This window comes from Myiozetetes cayanensis, unplaced genomic scaffold, assembly GCF_022539395.1.
Source record: "Myiozetetes cayanensis isolate MyiCay16 unplaced genomic scaffold, myiCay2020 scf2-11, whole genome shotgun sequence".
Classification (NCBI taxonomy): Eukaryota; Metazoa; Chordata; class Aves; order Passeriformes; family Tyrannidae; genus Myiozetetes; species Myiozetetes cayanensis.
This window is the reverse complement of record NW_026087411.1, coordinates 3,300,582-3,325,874: the sequence shown is the minus strand read 5'-3', so window position 1 is coordinate 3,325,874 and position 25,293 is coordinate 3,300,582. Positions and strand designations below refer to the sequence as shown.

The 25,293-nt window shown below is 41.8% G+C and overlaps 1 protein-coding gene across 2 annotated transcripts in view; it reads left to right on the top strand.

Annotated features, from left to right (window-relative positions):
* Positions 1-23,337, top strand: part of XPO1 (exportin 1) — a 31,322-nt gene extending 7,985 nt beyond the window's left edge. For both annotated transcript variants that reach the window (XM_050315028.1, XM_050315029.1), the window contains 22 exons: positions 4,122-4,194; positions 10,080-10,141; positions 10,223-10,267; positions 10,359-10,540; positions 10,932-10,980; positions 11,072-11,191; positions 11,315-11,443; positions 12,083-12,241; positions 13,675-13,872; positions 14,387-14,525; positions 15,346-15,527; positions 16,309-16,465; positions 16,585-16,748; positions 17,335-17,469; positions 18,208-18,391; positions 19,434-19,540; positions 19,901-20,095; positions 20,268-20,436; positions 21,100-21,234; positions 21,342-21,501; positions 21,581-21,677; positions 22,206-23,337. In XM_050315028.1, coding sequence (XP_050170985.1) covers positions 4,122-4,194; positions 10,080-10,141; positions 10,223-10,267; positions 10,359-10,540; positions 10,932-10,980; positions 11,072-11,191; positions 11,315-11,443; positions 12,083-12,241; positions 13,675-13,872; positions 14,387-14,525; positions 15,346-15,527; positions 16,309-16,465; positions 16,585-16,748; positions 17,335-17,469; positions 18,208-18,391; positions 19,434-19,540; positions 19,901-20,095; positions 20,268-20,436; positions 21,100-21,234; positions 21,342-21,501; positions 21,581-21,677; positions 22,206-22,352 — 2,988 coding nt within the window. In that variant the 3' untranslated portion in view covers positions 22,353-23,337. The remainder of the gene's footprint in view (positions 1-4,121; positions 4,195-10,079; positions 10,142-10,222; positions 10,268-10,358; positions 10,541-10,931; positions 10,981-11,071; positions 11,192-11,314; positions 11,444-12,082; positions 12,242-13,674; positions 13,873-14,386; positions 14,526-15,345; positions 15,528-16,308; positions 16,466-16,584; positions 16,749-17,334; positions 17,470-18,207; positions 18,392-19,433; positions 19,541-19,900; positions 20,096-20,267; positions 20,437-21,099; positions 21,235-21,341; positions 21,502-21,580; positions 21,678-22,205) is intronic.
* Positions 23,338-25,293: the final 1,956 nt, after the last annotated feature.

Here is a 25,293-nt window from a genome sequence, read left to right as displayed (position 1 = left end):
TTTGTAATCACAGTAAAAGCCACGTGCACTTAACTGAGGAGAAAATCGGTCCCTGGGAGTGTTAAAATAGAAACCTTGAAGATTTTGAGCAGTCCATGAAAGTTAATTAAGCCCCCCAAACTCTGTAGTGTGAGATCAGTCTTTACTGCTGTGCAGAACACGTTTGCTTTGTACTGCTGTGTGAAATCCATCCATCCATCGTGGGAGAGACTAAAAGGGGCACCAGTCAGGGCTTTTCCTGCAATTTTAACTGCTTTGCCTTAAGACTTCTTAAGTTTGAACCTAAAATGTGTTTTCACTGTCTGAAGTTGATGATTATTATCTCAGATAACTGACATGCATGTTTTTCTGCTGGATACACACTGTGTTCAAACAGAAAAAAAGTCGTGTTTGGATGGTTTCTGAAGTCATGTGATATTCCTGAAGCAGTTCCATATTTTTCTTTTTTTCCTTGCTCTCTGAAGTTGAGGGGAAAACAGTTTAAAGAACTTCCTCAAAGTAACACCTTTAAGTAACAGTGTTTGCCTGTTTGCTTGCCTGGTAAACTTTGCTTTTTATACTGACAGACATTACTAATGTTTAAGTCGATTTATCAACAGTATTTTTAAAAACTCAAAATTGTGTCTTGTGAAAAAATGAGATGATTAGAGGAACAGAAAGAAAGCAACAGGTAAAGAATTCTTCCATTTACCATAAAACTGCAAATGATGTGGTGCTCGATTTCTGCACTCTGACATTTGGCTTTTTTTGTGCGATCATCTTTTTTTCTCTTTAATTGAAAGCTTGTTAACACTACCTGATATTAATCATAATGTTCCATTATGTTGATTGCTTGTAATAGGAAGAAAAGGGGTGTCTTCCTGTGCAACTGACACAGCTAGGCTTTGACGGCAGGCCTCCACAAGGTCTACCCTTTTGATTCCCTTTAACTCAATTATTCTGTTCATCAATTGTTTATTTTTTTTTTTTGTTTTTTTTTGGTTCTTGGGAGGTGGGAGGGGAAAGGGGATTCGCTGCATAAAATAAGTAATAAAAGGTGCCGTGGAGATTTCTACCATAAGGGATCATTGCCTGTTTGGTTTTTTTTTTGGAGTTTTTGCTGTTGCCTGTCCCTCATCTTCATAACTGGGCAGTGAATTAGGGAATTAGGAATAAGCAGAGGGTTTTTGATGAAATTCTTTTAAGGGGTTCCCACGTTGCAGCGGTTGATTAAAAACCCCGCAGTTCAAATGGCAGAACTTGTTGAAAGGTGTCTTAACTTTTTTGTGTGTCTCATTGTCAGGGGGATAGAAATAATTAGACCCATCAAATCCAATGAAGCTTAAAAACAAAGTAAAAAAGCCTTGCAGGGTGTTCAGGCAGGCTGAGGAAGCCCTTCCAGTGGGATGTGCAGTTGGAAGTTGTCCTGCTGCAGTACTTGATGAAAAACCTGATAGGTCAAATGGCAGAACTGTGGAAGTGGTGTAGGTGACTGTTTTGGGGCTAATTATAAACCAGAAATTAGTCAAATGAAGCTTGAAAACAAAGTAAAAAACCCAGAGGGCCCTTTGCAGGATGTTCAGGCAAGAATGAAGAAGCCCTTCCAAGGGTATGGCGAGAAGGATGTGCAGGTGAAGGTTGTTCTGTTGAAGCTGATTAAAAATCTTGATAGTTCAAATGCCAGAGCTGTGGTATTGCTGCCAGTGATTTTTTTGGGGGGGTTTAGTGTATCTAATTATCAGGGAAACATAAAAAATTAAACCCATCAAGTCAAATGTAGCTTAAAAAAAAAAAGGAAAAAAAACCCCAAAGGCCCCTTGCAGGATGTTCAGGAAGGCTGATGATGTTTTGTAATTGGTGTCAGTGGCTGTTTTGGGCTTGGTGTATCCAACTGTCAGGGAAATACAAAAAAAAATTAGAACCACCAAGTCAAATGAAGTTTAGAACCAAAGTAGAACACCTTGCAGGATGTTGAGGCAGGATGAAGAAGCCTTTCCAACATGGAATGGTGGAAGGATGTGCAGGTGAGGGTTGTATGCAAAGGTTTTATTCCTGCTGCTGTTCAGTTTTATATGGGAGTCCAGGGAAAAAGGAGTATTTTTAGGATGGGGAAGAGGTGAACAGGACACTGCAGAGGGCAGAGCTGAAGCCACACGTGGAGAAAAGGAGTAGAAACCTGGACAGCAGGAACCTGGTGCAGAGTTTAAGGTGCAGGAATCCAAATGAGACATTGGAGCAGATAATGAGGGGTAGGTGTGGCAGATTGCTGGAGGTGCCTGTCCTTTTCTTGACTCGAGGAAATACCAAGTGGGGGAAAAAAAAAAGACTTGAAGATGAGGTCTGTCCTTAATTTGTCCTCAGGCTTTTCATTGAGCTTTGGCCATCTGGTGCTTTTGTGGAGTTAAACTAGACCTGCCATTCTGGTTGTTAAAGCTAAAGAAGTTTCACCTACAGAAAGAAGTTCGGAAGCAAAATGAACATTTTTGGTTAGCTGTCACCTGACAGAAATATTGATGTGTGCCTGTAGAATATAGACATTTCATAGGGTTTACATCTGCCACTGTCTGATGTAAATATTCGTCCTGTCAACTTTGTTAGGGGCTTTTGTAAGTGTATTGGGAGCCTGGATCAGTTGCACATAAGTCTATAAATTTACAGCAGTGGCTGAAATCACCTCCTGTGAAGCATTTTGCTTATGAATGTTTGTTTTTTTTTCATGAAAATTCCCTTGATTTCAGTCAGTTTTTCTGCCAGTTAAGTCAGCATACAGGTTAAAATCTAGCTGATAAACTTCTGCTGCTGACCATGGAGGGGAAAAAAAAATTACCCTGCCAACTTTCTGTAATCTATGATTTTATTTTATTTTTTTTGATGCCCAAGATTTTGGAAGGTGAAGGTGACAGATTATTTTACAAATGCAGGATGTGCAGGTGGAACCTCCTGGGAACTGAGGGTCAGGTAGAGAAGCAGAGGGATGTGGGTTATGTGAAGATGAGAACAGCAAAGCTGCCAGTTGAATGCAGTGTGGTTTGGGACAGCCAACATTGTGTTTTTGTAATGAAAATGAAGCTCCCATGATCCCTTTTGGTGGAAATGCTCCTGGTCCTACTCTGGGTAACAACTAACCTTTTTAAAGAGGAACTCTTATTCTCAGCCAAACTTTGAACTGTGGAAACTTGAGTTTACCTTTCAGGCATTTGATGTGATGTGGGGATTTTTTTTTGTTTGTTTTGTTTTTTTTTTCTTCTTCTTCCTAATCCACTGCAGATAAAGTGAAGGGGAAACTCCTCGGCCCCTTTTCTCTCCTGTCCATTCATGCTAATGGGGTTTTACTGCTGAAAGTTCTTTGATATCATCACAAACTCCTTTCCCTGTTACTGTGAGTTGGCAGTAGGGACAAATGGGCAGAGGGGAAATGGCCTTTACTGATTTCTGGGCAAACATAACGGGTTCCATAGGAAGGAATTCCTGAAAGGTAAAATGATTTCCAAGAGCTTATTCACATTTATTTTTTTTTTTAATTGTTCTTTGACTGAGCACAAAAGTTCATCTTTAAATAGTAGAAATAGCTGCCATATTGGGGTGGGTATTGAAATTAAATAAACCTGTGGGTTGTCTTGCTGTTCCTAAAGTAACACACCAGTGAAGTTTGGGAAATACTTTCTTTAGGAAGTGCCAGTGTCAGGACATGTGATGCTAAGACAAGATTTCTTCTTTTCCAGCTCTTAGAGGAACAATAGGAAGCTTGAGACCCCATCCAAGCTGCTAAATATTTTAGGAGCCTGGTTGTGTTAATGCTCAGACACAGGAGCGGTCATTTATGATACAAATTCATATCTGGCTGCTGCTTCTCCAGAAATCCAAAATTATCTGCCAGAGGGCTTGTCATTATTGGTTTTCCCCCCTCCTGGTGTGAGCATGATCAAACAGCAGGACTTAGCATAGCCAGGAATAAACCAAGGAAATGCAATGCATGAAACCTCAGTAAATGGGTGAATAGCCATGTATTTCATAAAACTGTTAGTTTAATAATCTTGAAGCCTTAGATGTTAAGTGTGAATGTCTGATTGATTGAATGAGAGTCCTGAGAGCTGCTTAGCCCTACAGTAACGTGCTCACATTTTGTTCTTCTCCAATTTCAGTATTATGGGCTGCAAATCTTGGAAAATGTGATAAAAACAAGATGGAAGATCCTTCCAAGGAACCAGTGCGAAGGTAGGGAGGGGTTTTTCCTTTCCTCATAACTCTGGGTGGTAACTGAGATTTACACTGTCAGTCCCTGTGTAAGTAATTTCCAGCTTCAAATACAAGAGGAGTATTTTTTTGTCCTGTAGTTAAGATTACCTGAGCTTTTGTGGATGATGAAATCACATCTTTCCTTTTTGTGGTCGTGGTCTCAGTTGGGGTGGTGAGCACCTGTAATTCTGCTCCACCTGGGAGCGTGTGCAGATTTGTGTGTGACCTTTTTGAATTGTTTTAAAATAGAAACACTGAAGGAATGCACAATTTTACCTATCAATGGTCTCTCATTCTAGGCATTCATGTGAGTGTATATACAGCTTGTATATAGATTGCTTGTAATTGGTGCAGTGTAGGGTAATTAAACTCCATTCTCCCATCACTGCAAGGAATCTGCAAGTCTGAAATGCTGTTTATTTTATGGATTTTTACCTCCCTTATGGGTTGCAGTTGACTTGTAGCTGTTGGCTGTGGTAAATGGAGGTGCCTCAGTGGGCCAGGAGTGGTGCTTATTCACGTGCTTTTCTGCCAACTCATTATGTTAAGCACAACCCCTTTAAATTATTGATGTTGAAGGTTGTCACTTGGCTTTTTATTAAAGGCAGCTTTTGGAACTCACTAAAGTTATCCCAAATCTCTGTGTTCTGCTGTGAGCTTTTATTAAATTTTTACTGCCCGTGCTCAGGTCCTGAAACTGCATTATTTAAAACAGAAGAGTAAATGGTGATGAAAACAAAGGTGGAGAGAGAGACTTTCACATTTTTGTGCTTGCTGCTCTTCTCACCTTTCCCCCCATCCCACAGATAAAGGGAAGTACTCTGGGAAAGCAAAAGTGAAAGTGAGGTTTCCATTCATTCTGCTGTTTGATGTGAAGGTTTCTAGGGAACAGCTTCAACTGAGTCTCAGACACAACAGTGCCCTTCTGAGACACTAAAAGAGCACCTTAGTTAATGAAATTAACTCTTCTGTGTGCTTTTAATAATTGGAGTGTCTCAACTTGGTTGTATCTTGCTGCACTCCTGGCTCTGAGCACTTAGTTCAGCATTTACAAGTTGTTCCCCTCCAAGTTCTTTCTCTCTGTGGGAGCAGAGCAGGAGGAAGGGCAGGAGTTGTGGTGCTGCCCACTGGTGAGGGGAGGTGTGGTGGAACAGATGACCCAGAGATGGTCTGTCTTGATAGTTTGGAACTCAACAAGTGCCAGATCCAGGATGTAATTCAGTAATTTTAAGTCTTAGAGACACTCAGTGCATAGAACAGGTGAGAAATGGTGGTGGATGAGGTCAAGAACTACCCTAACTAGAGCCTGATACAATGCAAAATAAAGTTACTGTCTGGAGCTGTGCAGTCAGCTTGGAGTATTTTATTCTTAATACTTTTCCTGACTTCCACACCTCCAGAGGGAAAAAAATCCTTCAGATCCTGTTTTAGGGGAACTGGGTTAGCTGGGTTGTACCTGTGTGGTTTCTCCTGTCCATCAGCAGTACAAGAACCGAATATATTCTATATATTGTGGCATTTGATCCCTCTTGGCCTCCTCAGTGGTGCAGGAGGGAGAATCTGTCCCATCTCTAATCCAGTTTAATCTGGTCAGTGGTGGTGGTTTTTAAGATTTTTTATTTATTTATTTATTTTTGCCTGGCACAAAAGCTCACTCAGGTTTGGCTGCAGAGCTCCTTCAGGTGGTTTGATTACCTGGCAGATTGTAGGGCTGGGTAAATGGAGGTTTCCTTGACTCCAGTCGTTCTTTGGTTGACAGGATTTTCCTGTTTGAAGTGGAACCAGTGGAATGTGTGTGCAGGGAACTGAAACTCAGGCCAACAAAGGAATGCTCAGTGACAAAGCCAATCGTGCAGGGCTCAAATCCGGTAGTTTTACCTCGTATCTTAATTTATAAAAGATGTCTTCTACGTGTCTATGTGATTTGTGTAGTAAATAGAGCTGACAAATCTTCCTCTTGGTTAGGGTGAAAGTAAATGCATTCATGAGAAAAATGCTGTTCCCCCTTTGTAGTCTTTAGGAGTTGAAATCAAGAGCAGACCTGAATTAAAGGCTCAGTGAATGAAGAAGTTTTTGAAACAACTTCCCTGAAAGTCGTTGAGGGAAATAAAACAATGTTGTTAATTACAGAGCCTGAACTGTAACTTTATTTTTAGATTATTTTTGTTCTCCTGAGCTGTACCTGGAGTTGTTCCTCAGAATGACTTGGTTTATTGGCCAGAGCTTTATTGCTGCTTCTGTTCTGAGTGCTGGGAGGTTTCAGCTGCCAGCCTGGAATTCCAAGTGCAAGTAGGAAAATGCTTTTTTCAGCTGTGTTCTTTAGACTCAAAGCTCAGTTCTGAAGTTCAGTTTTATTTCAAAACAGCTCTATATCTTGAGCTTTTCTGGCCCTGCTACCTTTTTAAACTTCAGTGAAAAGTTGTTCTGCAGGGAGTGCTTGGAATGGCTCTCCCGTGGACACAAATGATGACATGTGCTTTTCATTCCGGCCTCCCTCAGGGAGTGACATATTCCAGAACATCCCATACAGTGCTGAACTTGGCCCGTTCCCAGGGGATTGTGCCATCATTCCCAAAGTTCTCACTTTTATTGAGGTGATATGAGATTGCTTTGAACTCTGGTATCCTTTGGAGTCGATTGTTTCATAATACTCGCCGAGGATGGCATTTATGAAAGTGCTGTGCTCTCAGAAGGGTTTGGTAACAGTGTGAAAACCTGCCTGGGAATAAAGGATTCCTGGTCCTCAGCTCAGTGATACCTGTCATTAATCCTGCATTGGGAAATGAGATTGTGTTCCTGTGAACAGAGGGAGCTTGTCTGGAGTGTTTGGAGTTGCAGTGGATAAGCACTTCTTCATTATGAAACCCAAATTGCTTCTACAACTTCTCACTTGCCTTTTTTTTTTTTTTTTCTTTATTTTTTTTTTTCTTTTGCAAACTGAGAAGTGTTCAGAGAGATGCAGTTCAGTGTCTCCCAGGCAGGCCCTGGAGTTGAGAGTTAAGCTTTTGATGTAGTGGAAGCTACTGGAGAAGAGGTTTTTCTGTGGAGTGATTGGATATTTTAATGGAAATCTCTGGACGTGGCTTCATGAAGAGATGGTTTTTAATTCTCTGTGCAATGAAGGAGGAATGAGCTGCATGGCACTTCTGTGTGTGTGGGAAGACAGGCTCTTTTCCAGAGTTTTCGTGACTTTGCTGCTGAAAATCAAATAGATTATGGCTTGGTTTGGTTCACCACTAAGGGGCAAAGATGATCTGTGGGACAACATGGGAAAGCGTTGTTTAAAACTAAAAATAAGATGGTATTTTAACCACTTTTTGGGACTATTTAAACAGCTTAGTGTAAATGTAAATGCATACAAACATATCCAGAGGGGACAACTCAGCTTTAACATTTGAAATTACAATTTTGGTTGCAAAATAACGCTGAGTTACATTGCCCACCTGCTTCATTTATGCCTATTATTCTTTACCATAAGCAGAGAATTTATTCATTTCAGTAAATTAGTGTGAAAATTAGTGTGAACTCATATCTGCAGCACCAGCCAGAGGAATTTTCAACCCTTGTTCAGGAGTGTGTGAGTTCATGGTTCCCTGCTGTGTTTGGAGCTCCTATGCAGAGGGTACATGAGATGTCATTGCTTCTGAGGGTGCATCCAAAGGTTAAACTGTGGGGTATTCCTTGAGTTTAGGCCCTGGGAATTACTGATGTTGGATAAGCTGATGTTCCTCACTGTCCCAGCTCGGCTCAAACCATTGCCCAGCTCGGGCTCACCTGGGAAAACAACTTTCCCTCCAGGAGGTTTCCAGTTTTGCTGCGTTTGCCTCTCTGCAGTCAAGGACCTTTCCCAGGAGGACTCCGGTGTCTGCTGCACATCCAGGAATGTGCTGTCAGGCCTTGAGTTCATGTCCTTGCTCTGTCCTCCCTTCTTTTGTACTTTGTACTCAAGTACTTCCCGTGCTTCACTGACCAGAAGATGCCACCGCTGGGTGACAGTGACCCTGTCCAGCCTGTCTGATAATTGGGACATATTTGGATGATCTGCTGCTGACAAAGGTGCTTCCTCACCTGGGCACTTCCCTGCCAGCTTAGCCTACTCATCAAAGGTAGTTTAAGAAAGCTTTTAACTACTGAGCTTTCTTGGGAACTCTCTTTTTGTCCTAGTTTAGCCCTTGAGCAGGTGGTAGAACTGCCAGCTGTGTTGCAGTGAAAGTTTTGGACTGGGAAACAGGATTTGCGTGCAGGTTGTCAGGAGTTCAGTGCAGTTGTAGCATCAGGTGGTCTTCGAAGAGCATTCACCGTGCCCTGGGTGTTGTGGTTGGTGTGTTGATGTTTTACTCCTTTATTGGAAGGTCTGTTTTCCAGGAATAGTCTGTCCTCTTCCTGGTTGGCTCAGGGAAGGGGCTGAACTTGGCAGGTGTGTCGATGCCACCTTCAAACTCGTTCAGCTGCTTGTGATGGAAGTGGTTGTGTGGCTGGTGCATGTGCTGTGCCTGCCTCCCGAAAACACCACTTCCCTTTAACTTCCCAAAACATTTGTTGCACATCCCATGGATTTCTTTCGGCACATCCCATGGGTTTCTACCCTTGAGCAGTTTTTTTGGGATGTGCCCTGCTGAGAAATGGGAATGAGCCTGGGTGTTGATTTTTTTGTCCCAATATAAAGCTGACATGCATTTGTTCTGCTGAGGAGTGTCTTTCCTGTGGGATGAGAAAGAAATGAGTTATTAAATGTGGAGCAGAAACCACTTAAGGTTAAAAAGAAAAAAAAAAAGGGTAGAAAATTACAGTTAAGCCAAAAAAAGAGCATTAGAGAATTGGATAGCAGCTGCTGCTGCTTTGAAAGGATTAGGAATATGACTTTGTTCACTGGAAGATCTCAGCAGCCTGCAGCATGAAAAAGAGCAAACTTTGTAGGTTGTGTTTTGAGCTGGGGTGACCATTTGTACTTTTATTTTCATTTTTTTGATGGACAGGCTGTGGAGCAGAGCAGCTGTTTGTGGCTGCTGGTCTCAAGGCCAGATCAGTGGTAGCAGAATATTCAGATTGTTCCTGAACAGCACAATTCCCCTGATGCAGCAAGATGGAAAATAACATAAATTAGCAGTCAGAACTCTTAAGAACAATATTAACTTTTTAATTCCTTCTAGAAATGCAAAGGGTTGCAACAGTAGGTTTCCCTTAGTGGTTTGGCAGACAGTTACAATAGTTTAGTTTCTGGCACGGCAAACCTACTTCCATCCTATTTTAGTGGCTTTCATATCTCATTTGTGAATTGCTGTAATGCTTCAGCAAAGCGTGTTTATTTGTTAGCTTCAAAATACTAGGACAGGCCTGTGATGTCAGAGCAGTGCTTGGTAATAGCTCTTACCCAGGGACTGACAGTGCTGCTTATAATAACTGGAGCAGTGTGGATTGATCCCAGTTGACGATGATGAACAGCTTCATTTGTAATTGGAACTACCTGCAGAACAGCTCCTATCTAATGGCTCAAAGTCTAGAGCTGGTTTTTCCAGACTTCGTGGGAATGCAATTACTAAACTGTCTCTTTTAATCCTCTTGCTTAGGCCTGAAATGGGGAAAAAAAATAAAATAAAAAAATTACTAAATTTGCTGAAGTCTCAGACAAGTTTTAAAACTTAGCATAGTGGCTGTTTTGTGCATCCAAAATACCCTGTGGTAGGGTTGATAAAGGTGGATTTTTTTCCATGTAGCACACAGGAGGGATGCTCACTGACACAGGCAAATGTGGTCCTGAGAGGGGTTTCTTTTTAAAAAACACAGAGAGTCTGAAATCAGAAATATTTGTAACTACATCTGTGATGTCTGACATAGCTGAAAATAAATTCCCACTTCTCCTGCAGGTATTAAAAAATACGTTGTCGGCCTAATTATCAAGACCTCATCCGACCCAACGTGTGTAGAAGTAAGTGATGACTCCTTCAGAGGGGAGGACGAGGGAGGGGAGCTTTGGGCATAACCTGACCGATCTCTTCTCTTCCTCCAGAAAGAAAAAGTGTATATTGGGAAACTGAATATGATTCTCGTTCAGGTGAGCTGGAATTTTGCAAGTTTTAAACCTTGCTGTGAAGTCTCTGCCTTTGCCACACGTTGTATCTCACCTCGGCTGCTCCGCTTTGCAGATCTTGAAACAGGAGTGGCCCAAGCACTGGCCCACCTTCATAAGTGACATTGTGGGAGCCAGCAGGACCAGTGAGAGCCTCTGTCAGAACAACATGGTCATCCTCAAACTCTTGAGCGAGGAGGTGTTCGATTTTTCCAGTGGCCAGATCACTCAAGTGAAAGCCAAGCATTTGAAAGACAGGCAAGTAGATACATTTCAGCTTCATTAACGGGGTAGATTTTGTGCTTGCTGCTGTTTAGTTGGCTCTCCCTTTGTGTGAACACCTGCAGATGTCTCTTTCCATTTCTGAGAGCCAGTGGGTTTCTGATTTTTCTTTAGAAGCAGGGATACCTAACTATTGTACATGCTGGGATTTCTGCCTTGTTGCCAGTAGCATCTGCTGACTGATGGTTCCTGCCCTTTTAACAGATTGTATTCCCTAAGCCAGAAGTTGCAGGCACAGGATTCAAGCTACTTCAAACTATGCATTATTTCCAGGTGGCTTGTGAATGCAAGACCTATTTTGTGTGCATAGATATTTCTATTTAGGAAGTGTGGAAATGCTTAATTTTTGATTTATTTTGTTTTACAGCATGTGCAATGAATTCTCGCAGATATTTCAGCTGTGTCAGTTTGTGATGGTAAGTCCTAGTTCTTTACTGATGTTTTTAAGAACTCTGCCCCTCTCCTGCCAGTGTCACAATGTCATAAACACTTCTTGGTCCTTTACAGGAAAACTCCCAAAATGCTCCCTTAGTCCACGCAACTTTGGAAACTTTGCTACGATTTTTGAACTGGATTCCTCTGGGATATATATTTGAGACCAAGTTAATCAGCACACTAATATACAAGGTACTCCTGCAAAAATAAAATAAAATAAAATGAAAAGGACTGCTCTCAAAATGCAGCCCAAGCTGCAGCGAAGCTGAGAGTGCAGCACTCCCGTAACGCTCTTTATTGTTCTTTCCTCGACAGTTCTTAAATGTTCCCATGTTCCGAAACGTGTCTTTGAAGTGCCTCACAGAGATTGCAGGGGTCAGTGTCAGCCAGTACGAGGAGCAGTTTGTCACACTTTTTACACTGACCATGATGCAGTTAAAACAGGTAATGTCTGTAATAAATCTCCCTTTGACTGTCCCAAAATCAGTTTCTGAAGAACCTGCTGCGGTTGACGAGTTGACATCCATTAGATCAGATCTCCTGATAGGACAAGTGTTGTTCTTCAGTGGTATTTGTGGCACGATCAGAAGATGCTGAGTGTATTTTTGTGACTCATTTGCAGCTGTCTTGGTTTGATTAATCAGTTAATTTTGAGCACTTGGGCTGTCTGATGCAGAAAGTAGAGAGAACCACAACAGAATGTGCTTCGTGTTTCTTAAGTCTTAACCTGACCCAACTTCTGCAAGTTGCTATTTAATTTTTGGAACAGATAGAAACATGAATCATATAAAACCACACATGAAACTGTATGTAATTTGATGATTCCCCTCTGAGCAGTTCAGATTCAGGTACATGAGTCTGCAACTTTCCTTATTGTACTTGCATCATAAGTAGACAGTTAAGGGTTTTTTTGACAGTTTTTTCCTCTCTTTGCAATGCTGGTTCATCTTGAGGGTTCTGCATGAAAAGCAGAGTTTTGTTTTGTTTTGTTTTTTCCCAAAAGAGCAAAACATTTGCTGATACACAGTAGTTCTTCTGGATAAAAAGGCAAACTCCTGACTGTGCCTCCATCCTTTTTTTTAGATGCTTCCTTTAAATACCAATATCCGACTTGCGTACTCGAATGGCAAAGATGATGAACAGAACTTCATCCAGAACCTCAGTTTGTTCCTCTGCACGTTCCTCAAGGAGCATGGGCTGCTGATAGAAAAAAGATTAAATCTGAGGGAAACACTAATGGAGGTGAGTGCCTTGCTTTAGCCAGTTCAAAAATGTAAGCAAGCGTGTTTTCACACTCTGCAATGTAATTAATCTTAAATCATTATACTCAACCCCTAACCCTTAATGACTTTGGTTGCAAATATCCAATTGTAGCTCATGTAGAACTCAGGAGTATCACTTTTTTAGTTTAAAGGAACAACTGTCAGCAGTTCCCAGAGAATTCTTGAATTGGCAGGTAGTAAGTGTTCAGAACAAGTGGGAATCAGGTGAGCACAGCTCAAGGCTCAGGTTTTTGCTATATTAGACCTGTTTAAATGGCTGAAGCTGCCGTTGCATGTCCTCTGCAATTGTGTGCAAATCAAAGTGCATTTTTTAGATATTGCCTCCTTCCTCATCAGCATAACTGTGTTAAATTCTTCTTTATTTATAAAGCTTGATTCTGAACAGCTTTAGTCTCGTTTAGGATGTTGAAACGTTTAACAAAGTACTTAGGCTGGCCTAAAATGGCTGCAGATTTAACTTGATACATTCTGGTATTACAGGACCTGGTACAGGCCTTTCAAAAGCTCTGTCATTCTAACCTGTGCATTCCTGCACTTGGGATGCAGCAGATCTCCTGAAGTTGTTCCACAGATTCACTTGATCTGTGTGGACTAGGGAAGGAAGCTCCATCAGTTATTTCCAGTGAAATCACCAAGAGGAATTGATGTGTGTAAGATGAATGCACGGCTGTTTTAAATCCCTCTCTTGATGCTGTAGATGGAGATGCTCGATCAGATCTTCACCTTGTAGAACATTGCAAGTTGTTCCAGTACCTCAGCTGTGAAAATGTCTGCAGATTTTATCACCAGGGAACTGAAAAATTAGTTTAGGCCAAAAAATGTTTGTCTGTGTAGCTCTAATTTCTACAGTTGATGTCTCAGCTTGTCAGAATTGCATCAGTGGCTTTCCCTCCTCAGCCTGCTCTGGTTGTTCTGTCTGGAAAGAAGTTGAAAATGTCCTGGTAGATGACTTGTGTGGGAAGCAAAGGAGCAGAATTCCAGGGTAAAAGGACCCAGAACAAAGTAGCAGTAATAGTCTTGAGAACAGCAATCACTGACACCAGCTGTTGAGGCCTTTGAGGCTCTGGAAATGCCCTGCAGGAGCTCCAGAGGCCACGGGTTTGATAATTTACAAACAGGCTGGTTTGGTGATGGCGTTTCTTAAAGATGTCTTTAGGCTACTTCAGATCTGAGAATTCAGACACACTTGGAAAATAACAATAATTGACAGAACTCCTTGTTTGTGAGTTGCTCTGCCAGTCACAGCTCTGACTTGTAAGTGATGTCACTGCAGTGCTACTGCCTCTTCTTCCAAACTCTTGGTATTTTATCAGGATTTATCAGGGATAACTGAACTTGAAACAACTGTACCTCTGTAATCTATAATGGGCTGTTCAAACCACACCTTTCCAGGCTCTTCATTACATGTTGTTGGTATCAGAAGTTGAAGAAACTGAAATTTTCAAGATTTGTCTTGAATATTGGAACCATTTGGCTGCTGAGCTCTACAGGGAAAGTCCCTTCTCAACGTCTACTTCTCCACTGCTTTCGGGGAGTCAACACTTCGATGTTCCTCCCAGGAGGCAGCTTTACCTGCCTGTTCTGTCCAAGGTAACCCAGGCTTAAGGAAAGGCTCTGGAAAGGTCCAGATACTAAAGATTTTGCTTCTTGCAAGGAGTAACCTCAGAAAACTCCCCTTTCTTTGAGTAATTAGTAGTTGATTCAACTCTAGTTCTATAATCAGCTGCAATTGGGAAAATACTTAAGGTAACACCAGTGTATAACAAGAGTAAAAGTGGTGTTTCAGCTTTTTTAAGATAAGAGATGTGAGATAAGATATGAGACTTAATTTAAAAATAAATCAGTGTTAAATGGTTTCTTTTCACAGAAAGGCTGCAGTGTCACAGTTGGGAGTAAAAACCTCTGTGCTTGGGAAAAGTGATATTTAAAAGACCCCTACTATGACATAGGGCATTTTGAATCTAAAAAGTTTATCTGCTTCAGAGTTTGGGGTGTTTTAACTACTCAGTGTGAGCTGGATATCTAAGCTTTCCATGGCTGGGACCCTGTGGGAACTCTGGGAATGCTGTGGTGTTCCAGCTGGGCTCTGTTGGCTCTCCCCCAGGTCCGGTTGCTCATGGTGAGCCGCATGGCCAAGCCTGAGGAAGTCCTGGTTGTGGAGAACGATCAAGGGGAGGTGGTTCGGGAATTCATGAAGGACACAGACTCCATAAACTTGTATAAAAACATGAGAGAAACGCTGGGTAAGTGGCCTGGTTGGAATAAATATTTTTTATCAAATGCAGATGGGAACACCGAGTGTTTAATAACAGGTTTTTGCACCCGGGAGTGTGTGTGGAAAAGCTGTGGAAAGCTGTGGGATGCCAAGTGTGTGTGGATTATTTTTATCCTCACCCTTGTCCTTTGCAGGTACAGTCAGTGTAAAGTTAATTGTTGTAATTATTCTAAATGTCCACGTTTTTATATAGAATGTGGAAAAACTTTAGTGCTACTGTATAAATATTTGATTTATTGTATTAAGACAATTACTGTATGTCCTGAGCCTTGGTTCTATTTCCAGATACAGGATTATTTATATGAAAATGCAGGTTTGGTTCATATTGCTTATAGTGTATTATCTTGTAGGATTCACTTAAAAAAAAGGAGAATGTGGTGGGAGCTGTTTTCTGTGGTCCAGTAAAAATCTATTTCTGAACCTGGCCTTAAATTGCTCCTGACTTGCTGGGATTTAGAACTGTATGCTGGAGACAGTAATCCTATTAGGGGCTGATGCAAATGTCTGAATTGTGGTACCTGAATCTTCCACCTGGGCCTGTTCAGGACTGGTGTGGGAGACATTCATTGGTTTGGACTTCCCACATTGTTCTGAGGGAATTTACTGTCCATCTTTAAAACACAGTTTCAACAAATTTGTGTTTAAAGCATCTCATTTTGTGCTGAGTTCAGCAGAGGAGCGTTGCAATTGCCTGATGGCTTCACTGTATTTTTATGTCACTGCTTATGGAGCTACCATCCGAGTTGCTGCTTTAAAATGTTGCTTTTTCACTTGTTGATGCCTTTCAGTTTACCTGACACACCTGGACTATGCAGACACAGAACGAATTATGACCGAGAAACTCCACAATCAAGTGAATGGGACGGAGTGGTCGTGGAAGAACCTGAACACCCTGTGCTGGGCCATCGGCTCCATCAGCGGCGCGATGCACGAGGAGGACGAGAAGAGATTCCTCGTGACAGTAATTAAGGTATCCCGGGGCACAGCCAACAGCTCTGCTCACACTTCACAGTTCAGGCTCAAGAAACCAAGTGTGGAGAAAGACTGCTCTGTGCCCTTAGAAAGCTGCCTTGTAAATGCAGGGTGATGGGAGTAAATGAGGGGGAGATTTTACATCCTGGATGTGGGGCTGGTAAATGTGTTAGCCGTGAACACTGCATTGATCCAAACAGCCTTCTCGTGGGTGAAGTTCAGTTCATGGTGAGGTGTCTTTGGGGATGCAGAAGAGCTGGAAAGGAGGGGTTGTTGATGAAATACAGGAGAGTGGGACAGTAACCCACTATTTTAACTGGCCTAGCACCGTGCTCCTTTGCTGTTTTCTGTATATTCATTAATAAAACTCAAATTCTCATAAATATATGCGTAATATTTTTACAAGAGTAATGGACCTTTAACAAGTCATCTGAATTCATGCAGGAGATATAGTTTAATTTCTTTTATTTGATGTGAAGTGTGTATTTTATTGATCTCAATCACTCAGACAATCTTAGGGACTGTGAGGCTTGTGGAAGTGCCCCCTGAAGGAATCTTTAGTTATATGTAAAATGGAGATTCTGTAGTTTAAAGTACAGTGACCTGAAATGATTTCATCACCCCAATCTTAACCTACTTGCTTGTTTTTTTCTATTTCTTAATTTGGGTTTTCAACTTGATTATGGCAACCACTTTAATGCAGCTCCTTATAGGATTTTATGCTTTTTAACTGAACTGGACAAACTCGAGGAGGAAACTAAGAATGTGTTGTGTTGCAGGATCTCCTGGGACTGTGTGAACAAAAGCGAGGCAAGGACAATAAAGCCATTATTGCATCAAATATAATGTATATAGTAGGTCAATACCCTCGGTTTTTGAGAGCTCACTGGAAATTCTTGAAGACAGTAGTCAACAAGCTGTTCGAATTTATGCATGGTAATTATCTGGGGTTTTTTTCTCATTTGTTGCTTTAATTATTAAAAAAAAAAGATGCCTATACATAGACATGTATGGGGGGGAAAATACAAAGCAGTAACTGCCTTGATTTGCTTTAGAAACCCACGACGGTGTCCAGGACATGGCTTGTGACACCTTCATCAAAATCGCCCAGAAGTGCCGCCGGCATTTTGTGCAGGTGCAGGTGGGGGAGGTGATGCCATTTATCGACGAAATCTTGAACAACATCAACACAATCATCTGTGACCTTCAGCCACAGCAGGTGTGTTGGGTTCAGTGGTGTGGGTGATGCCTAAACACTCATGGGAAGGTACTTCCTAGGGAAAGGCAGGGGTTTTTCAAGGGTTGATTATATTCCTTAGGTTTTTGTTAGCAGACAAATGGTGTAATCAGGTTGCTTTGAGATGTCACTTGGAAATGCTTGGAAGCGAAATTAAAGTGCATTTAGTTGGAATTTTGATTTCTGGAATGTTGTAACAAAGAAGTGGTTTTATATTTAGTTTTAACACTGAAATCTAACATAGTGCTTTTGCTTTGGGAAGGAGCAATATCCTAATTTAACAGTATGTACCTACAGCTCCTGTGTTTATGAAGGAGGGGGTGAGGACCAATCCAAAAGGGAAGGGGAAATGTGTCCTGGAAGGGCAGGGCTCACGAAGTGAGAACAGTGTGCACGTGTGACACACACTGAGACGTTACAATAACCTACTGAAACTTTGGCCAGAGTGGATCTGGCATCTGGAAAAAGCACTTTCCAGGAGTGATGGTAGCCAGTTTATGTCTAGCTATGCCTGCTTTTTCCTCCCTCCTTTCTAACCCCCCTGTTTGCTGTGCTGCTGCTCCCCCAGGTGCACACGTTTTATGAAGCGGTCGGGTACATGATCGGGGCACAGACGGACCAGACTCTGCAGGAGCACCTGATAGAAAAGTACATGTTGCTGCCCAACCAGGTGTGGGACAGCATCATCCAGCAGGCAACCAAGGTGAGCTCACAGTTCTAAATGTCTGCTGTGCTCAGGTGAAAAGCTGTTAAATGCTTTCTTTGTCATGTACTGTCACATGAAGTGCCCAGAGCTGGGGTGGACGTCATGACACGATGGCTGAAACAGTCCTTGACATGACTTAAATGTCAAAATACTGGTTTAAATCTAATTTTAAATGCTAAAAGCGCCATAAAGCACATCTTTATTTCTTACTTTTACATTCCATTTCTTTCAGTCTTTTAAAATACTTCCCACATTAAAGAACAGCAGTCTGACACTGCACAACAGACAGTCCATTTGCAGTTAATCTAATTAAGAGCCTGAAACTTCAGTGAGCTCGAGTTACTTTTCCTACTCTGACCTCCCTCCTAAAAAAGACCATTTCCTTTGGACCACTTCTGTTTTCACCTTCTTCATCTCCTTAGGTTTTTTCTTCTCTTTCTGTAACTAGAGTAATGCTTGTACCACTGCAGCAAAAATACTTCTGCAGACGAGCAAAATGAAATAATTTCAAGGTTTATCCTGACTCTGTTGTAGGTACTGGCAAGTGCCATGAAATAAAGAGCTCTGTGTGTGTATATATATATATATATATTTATATGAGGCCCATGAATGGCAGTGATGTGTTCTTTAAGACAGTGTATAAGATAAATTGTTTCAACTTAAGGCTTTTACATTGAAAGCCACAGGGCAGTTGTATTCCATAACAAAGATGAACTCTTAAATTTTTTTAACCAGAATGTCGATATCCTGAAGGATCCTGAAACAGTCAAGCAGCTTGGTAGCATCCTGAAAACCAACGTAAGAGCGTGCAAAGCAGTTGGCCACCCCTTTGTGATTCAGCTTGGAAGAATTTATTTAGATATGCTGAATGTGTACAAGTGCCTAAGTGAAAATATTTCTGCAGCTATTCAGGCTAACGGTAAGAAATTCCATGTTATTCCTGAAAATGGGGGTGTAAGCGGTGTCTGCCATCAGGTTTCAAAGTACATCCTAGTTAGGTTGTTGTCACTGTTTGATTTTACTGTTTGGGAAAGTGGAGAAGGATTAAAAGTGCTTGCTCAAATCTCTTTGTTAACCAGTTATATTGAAATAACTCCCAGTTTTAGGAGGAGGAAAAAACATCTCCGAATGAGGAGGTTTAAGGAAGACTCAGACCAGTGGAGGTGCTTGCCTAGAATTAATAGGCATCTTGCTGAGACCAAGTAATGCGTGTTCTTGTAGCTGACTCTGATTTTGAGTGTTAAAAGCCTCTCTGTAAATAGAATCTCAGTCATTTCCTCAGAAGCTGTTGGCAGGTTTTGTACCAGACTCTGCTGCTCCAGAGCTGTGTTGCAGAATTGTAAGTGAAGAAGTGAAGAGGCCTCAAAATTCAGGATAAACCAGGCTTTCAGTCACAGAGGAGGAATTATCAATTACCTCACAAAGCTATTTTTGCCAGATAAATAAATAAGGGCCTGTGGTGTCTCAGCAGAAGGTGCTGCTGTGGTGCTTCATTACAAGATTAAATGAGTCATTTGTTGAGTTGTGTGTTCTGAGTGGTTTTCAGGCCAGTGCAGATGATGATACCTGGAAATGGGAATGTCAGATGGAACTTGGGAACGGAGCAGCCGGTTTACCTTGAAGGAGCTTCTCAGAATTCGGAATAAAAGTGGCTGAGAAATCAATACCTTTTCATTCAGCAGCTCTAATGGCCAGGATTTGTCCTTGTCAGGCACAGTGAATTTGAGGAAGCAGTTGCTAGGGCTGGATGTTCTCCTTGGCCAGCAACTGCTTGGACTGCAGTTACCTCAGAGCATGTTTGTAACAACTGGTGAAGATTCAAGACAAAGGAAGCCTTTTTTTAATAGCCTTTGTAATTCGGATATGAAAATCAAGCATTCTGTTTTGTTCATGTCAGCCTGATCTTCTATTTTTATTGTTTTACACCTCACACAATTAACTGAAGCTTTAAAATTTTCCAGGTGAAATGGTAACAAAGCAGCCCTTGATTAGAAGTATGAGGACTGTAAAAAGGGAAACTCTAAAACTGATTTCTGGCTGGGTGAGCAGGTCCAGTGATCCACAGATGGTAAGTAGATGCATTTTGTACAAACAACTCCTAAGGCAGAATTGGGAGGAACTGTGGTTTGTGTTCTGTTGACTGAACCAGGTGGTCACAGGAGACCTTGCCTCAGGAGGTCTGTAAAATAGAGAGGAGAGGTAAGCTTAGCTGTGTTTGAGATATTTCAGTTTTTAGCTGAGAGTGATCTTGGAGGGAATCAAGGAGGTTTAAGAGCCCGGTGGGAAGCGGAGCTGGGTGGATACAGAGGATGGGAACGTATTCCAACCTCCCTGTTTAGTCCCAGGCAGTGCTTTCCTTTGGGAACTGCCTGCTGGAGCCTTTGCTCGGTAGCTGCACTGCATAACCACGGTTCCCTCTTCCATTCAGGTAGCTGAAAACTTTGTTCCTCCGTTGTTGGATGCAGTTCTCATCGACTACCAGCGCAACGTGCCCGCGGCGCGGGAGCCCGAGGTGCTCAGCACCATGGCCATCATCGTCAACAAGCTGGGGGGGCACATCACTGCTGAAATACCTCAGATCTTCGATGCTGTCTTTGAGTGCACACTAAACATGATCAACAAGGTATTTATGGGGGGGACATCTCCCCTGGAATAGCATTCCCATACGTTGGTGTCTTGAGAATCATCTCCCTGGTTTTTTGCCAGTCACAGAGTGAATTTGATGAAATGTCCGCTCAAAGATCTTAAGGTGCAACTTCAGGAGATTTGACTTTTCTCTCCCCTTCTGTTTCTAGGACTTTGAAGAATATCCTGAACATAGAACAAACTTCTTCTTGCTACTCCAGGCTGTAAATTCTCACTGCTTCCCAGCCTTCCTGGCCATTCCACCTGCACAGTTCAAACTTGTTCTGGATTCTATCATTTGGGCTTTCAAACATACAATGAGAAATGTTGCAGATACAGGTAAATGGCAGGGTTTGATGCAGATCAGGTATTTTCTGGTAGAATGCTGTTTTCTTTAGTCCAACTTGCCATATCAGTCATGTGATTTGTACAAGAAGAATATTCCTGTGCCTCAGCTCCAAGGTGTCAGCCAGGTGTCCAGGAATGGGCTGAGATACTTGGTTGCTGTTTCATTCCTGTAGCTGGAAGGGAGCAGTGTTACAGTTTCTTCTTGCACTCTTCTGAAATGGCTGAAAAAACCTGTGAAAACACTGATTTTTTTTTTTTAGTCATTTGTCTTTTATCAGTGCGTGGAAGGAATGGGGAGAAGATGCTGTTTGGTTGTGTTTCACCTGGAAAAGTGATTTAAGTTTCCACGTAAATCTGAACGTTAAAACACCTTCCCTTGTTAAATTAGCAAGCACTGGGGTGAGGGTTTCCCTCATTAGGTGCTGTGATTTGCCCTCTTTGCTGACGATGTGCTAATGCAGCTGCAGGGCTGGGCCCTGTCAGGCCAGCAGTGCCCTCTGGTGCCTGCGAGAGCCCTCACGAGCCATGCTGGGCTTTTTGGGGCCAACCAGAATTCCTTCACACGTTTCTGTCATTTTGGAAAAGACCAAAATCTTACAGCTGTTTGAATATTGGTCAGTTGGTAACTTTAAAGTTTTGTTTTGTTTTTCCCAGGACTTCAGATCCTTTACACTCTCCTCCAGAACGTTGCGCAGGAGGAGACGGCTGCCCAGAGCTTCTACCAGACGTATTTCTGCGACATCCTCCAGCACATCTTCTCCGTGGTGACAGACACCTCGCACACTGCAGGTAGGAATGTGCCAGTGGGGAGGCAGGGGATGGAAACCATCCCTCTGAACATCAAATCATTCCCGCTGGGAACTCATCCCTGCGGTCTGACTCCCTGATCCCTGCAGGTTTGACAATGCACGCGTCGATCCTGGCCTACATGTTCAACCTGGTGGAAGAGGGCAAGATCAGTACTCCCTTGAACCCTGGGAATCCGGTGAACAACCAAATGTTTATCCAGGAGTACGTGGCCAATCTCCTCAAGTCTGCATTTCCTCACCTCCAAGAGTAAGTCTGCCCCGATTCCTTAGTGCTTCCAGGTGGGCTCTCGTGCCTTGGGGATGCTTAACGGGTGTGTTTGTGTCAGTGCCCAGGTGAAGCTGTTCGTAACAGGACTGTTCAGTTTAAACCAGGATATTCCTGCCTTCAAGGAACACCTAAGGGATTTCCTGGTCCAAATCAAGGTATGTTGGCCGTGCTTTTTGCCGATATTAAAACCAGTTTTTCGGCAGGATATTGTTGGGAAGCGCTTGGATGGTGTTCATTCAGTGTTTGCTTGGGAGATAAAGTTTCCTTGCAGCTTCTTAAAATGCAGTGAGAACTCTGTCCAATGGTTTATGGTGTTCCATGGAATCTTGTTTCAGTGGGATTTAAGTTTTTAAATTGGGCTTAAACATCATCACTTGTATAATTGTCAGATATTTCCCAACTGTAGTGATTCTGCTTTAACTGTCAGGATTCTGCTCCAGATGGGTAATAACTGTAGCATCTCCCTCCTGTGACACGTGGTGGGAATCCCCAGTTATTTTGCATTGCTTTCTATTAATTCTGACCTTGTGTGATAGATCAAAACCATCACACCTTGGGAACAGAAAGCCAAGCAAACAGTCTGTCAGGGGATGGGAAAATGTTTTCCGTGTCGTTTTGGAAGCTCAAAACTCTGCCTAAAGCACTTTGGCAATAAACTGATGACTTTTATGTGAATTACCCAGGAATTTGCAGGTGAAGACACATCAGATTTATTCTTGGAGGAGAGAGAAACAGCCCTTCGACAGGCTCAAGAGGAGAAGCATAAACTTCAGATGTCTGTCCCCGGCATCCTTAATCCACATGAAATTCCTGAGGAGATGTGCGATTAAAAACAAAAATAAAACAAGTTTGGCAGTTTTCTTTCTGTACAGCTACTTTGTTGTGATAGAAGAAAACAGCACTTGGATATTTGTTGACCAAAATGATGCCAATTTGTAAATTAAAATGTCACCTAGTGGCCCTTTTTCTTATGTGTTTTTTGTATAAGAAATTTTCTGTGAAATATCCTTCCATTGTTTAAGCTTTTGTTTGGTCATCTTTATTTAGAGTTGCATGAAGTTGAAAATTAAGGCATTTTCAAAGTAATTACTTCATGCCCATTTTGTGGCTAAGGGGAAAAAAATAGGCAAAAAAACCCCGTTAACTTGTAAAAGACTATATTGCAAAATAATCCAATTTCCTGTAAGAGTATCGATTTTTTTTTAATTTTTTTTTTTTTTTTTTAAATTCGGTTTTTTTTCTAGTCTGTCCTGCAGTCTAGGAGAAAAGGTGAAGAGTAAAGCAGATGGAATTCATTGTTCAGCAGAGGATTCTAGCGCTGCCTTTGTTCTGAGCAGTTCGCAGCTTTTTGGGAGCGAGTGGTAAGGCTGTAGGCTATGTGTTTATTTGCAAGTTGTATGGCAAGTTTGCAGCGAGATCATGTGCATATCATCCCATTGTAAAGCAACTTCGGAAGAGTATGGGAACACAGTACAGTCAGTTATTTTTACACAGTTCTTTTTGGGTTTTTTTTGTGTGTGTGCTGTCGCTTCGTCGACAACAGCTTTTTGTTTTCCTCAATGAGGAGTGTTGCTCATTTGTGAGCCTTCATTAACTCGAAGTGAAATGGTTAAAATATTTATCCTGTTAGAATAGGCTGCATCTTTTTAACAACTCATAAAATAAAAAAAAAAAAAAAAAGAGAAAAAAAAACCAAACAAAAAAAAAACTGGCTTTTGAGATGACTTATACTAATTTACATTGTTTACCATGCTGTAGTGCTTAAAGAACACTACTTAAAAGCAAAATAAACTTGGTTTACATTTATTTTTCTTTCTTCGGCTTATTCTTTTATTGGATGAAAATGCTGTGATCATATTTAAGATTTGTATTTGAAGGTGTAGGAGGAGTTCCTTGAGGTTTTAGATAACTTGCTTCTGGCTTGCCTCATCTCAAGGCCTTTGGCTGTGCTTGAAGTGAACGTGAACTAAGTTGGGCTCCATTTGGAAGTGCAGTAGCTGTTCTGACTTACCTCCATGGATGAATATTCCATGCTCTGTTACTCTGAAATGCCAGGAATGACTGAGGTACTCTTGCTCTTTCTCTCTCTGGACTCTTTGCAGTTTATTTCAAAGAGGCATTGCACTGTATCTTGACTAAGCAGTTAATAATAGTCCGTGTTAATAACACGTGTAGACAAGATCTACAGTTATTTTTGTACCTAAAGTTTTGTAGTTCACTGATTTTCACAGATTTCTGAGCAGTGTGAACACTGAAGTTGTGTACAGTCCTGGCTTCCCCATCTCTGTAATGTCCTGTCTGTTTTCTAACAGTCGATGTCGAGCTCTCCCAAAGTTTTCCCATCGCTTTGGTGTCCAATCTCCAGATTGTTGCTACGATGCCAAGCGTGGCCGTTCCCTGAGAGCTGTCAAAGGAGGCTGGGCAGGTGTGCAGGTGTTTCCTGTCAGTGTGGGTACCGTAGTTCCCTTTGTGCTGTGTGTTCCTTTGGCAGTAGGAGTGCAGGAGTTAGCAGTGTTCCTGTAGGATTTAGCTGTGACCTGAACGTTGCCATCCCAAGTTTGTGTTGCCCTCGGACGTTGTGTGGAGCTGGCACTGGATCCTTGGAGAGAAAGCTCCTCAAACCCTGCATGGCTGGCACTTAAGAGTTCAGCCTACCAAACCCGTTAATAGTTACAAACCTGATTTCTTTCTCTCCTTAAAGCTCCTCATTTAAGCTTTTCCATGTCTTCCCCTCACCTGGAGCTTTTTGTTCCGCCCTGCGAAGGCCACATTGTCTTTAAATGGGCAGTTTAAAGTGAAATAATGCAAGTATTTCAAGGACACATCTGGGAAGGACATGAAAGGGCTCACGAGGTGCAGTGTTAGAGATACAGATCATCAGAAGCTGTGCAGAGAATGAAAGTTATTAAAATGGGGGGAAAAAATGGAAATCAATCCCACCCATAGTGTGACACCAGAACCACCAGTGAGTCACAGGACTGAGCAGGCTCTGATGTGTGGTGGCATCGACAGTGCATTCAGAACACCTTGGAACAAAACCACACAGGTGTGAAGTGACATAAGTTCCTTCCTTGAAGGCTGAAGCTGCTCTGGGGCTCATGGTCGGGTTGTCCACTGAAGAACTGAATGTGACCTAAACTCTCAACAAACCCAAAATGTATTTTTTATGTTGATTCAGAGAAGAATTGTTGCATTATTTTGATACCTTATGGATTATCTGAGTTAACACCATTTTGATCTTAGGTTTTGCTTCCCTTTTAGATCTAAAAATTTAACTGTGGTCTTGTCTTGTTCTCTTAAGAAAATTGGTGCCTTTCCCTGATCTCTGCAGCTGCTATAAAAATGCAGCTTATGCAGAGTTCTGGATACCATGAAAGATTTGACTTGTGTGTGTGCATATTTCTAGTGCAGTTATCCTGAATGTGGAAAAAAAAATAATTACATCTAAGGAAGTTCTAGTTCTAATGCACACTCTGTAAATCGAAATATATGGAGAAAAAAAAAAGCATGAACCATCATATAAACATCTACATAACTTGTAATTATATGTAAACCAATGTTTTGTGCATATTTCTATACAGATTTTACAAAAACCAGTTCTGTGTACTCCAGGTACATTGATAAATACGAATATTTGGGGGTGTTTTCTGTGTTTACATGAATTGATTGTCAGCTGATGGAGACACCCCAGGTACTTGTTTCAGGCTGCCATGATGTGTTTGCTACTGTAACTGAAGCAGATTCTCTTCCAAAGCCTTTTAGGTTAGTTGG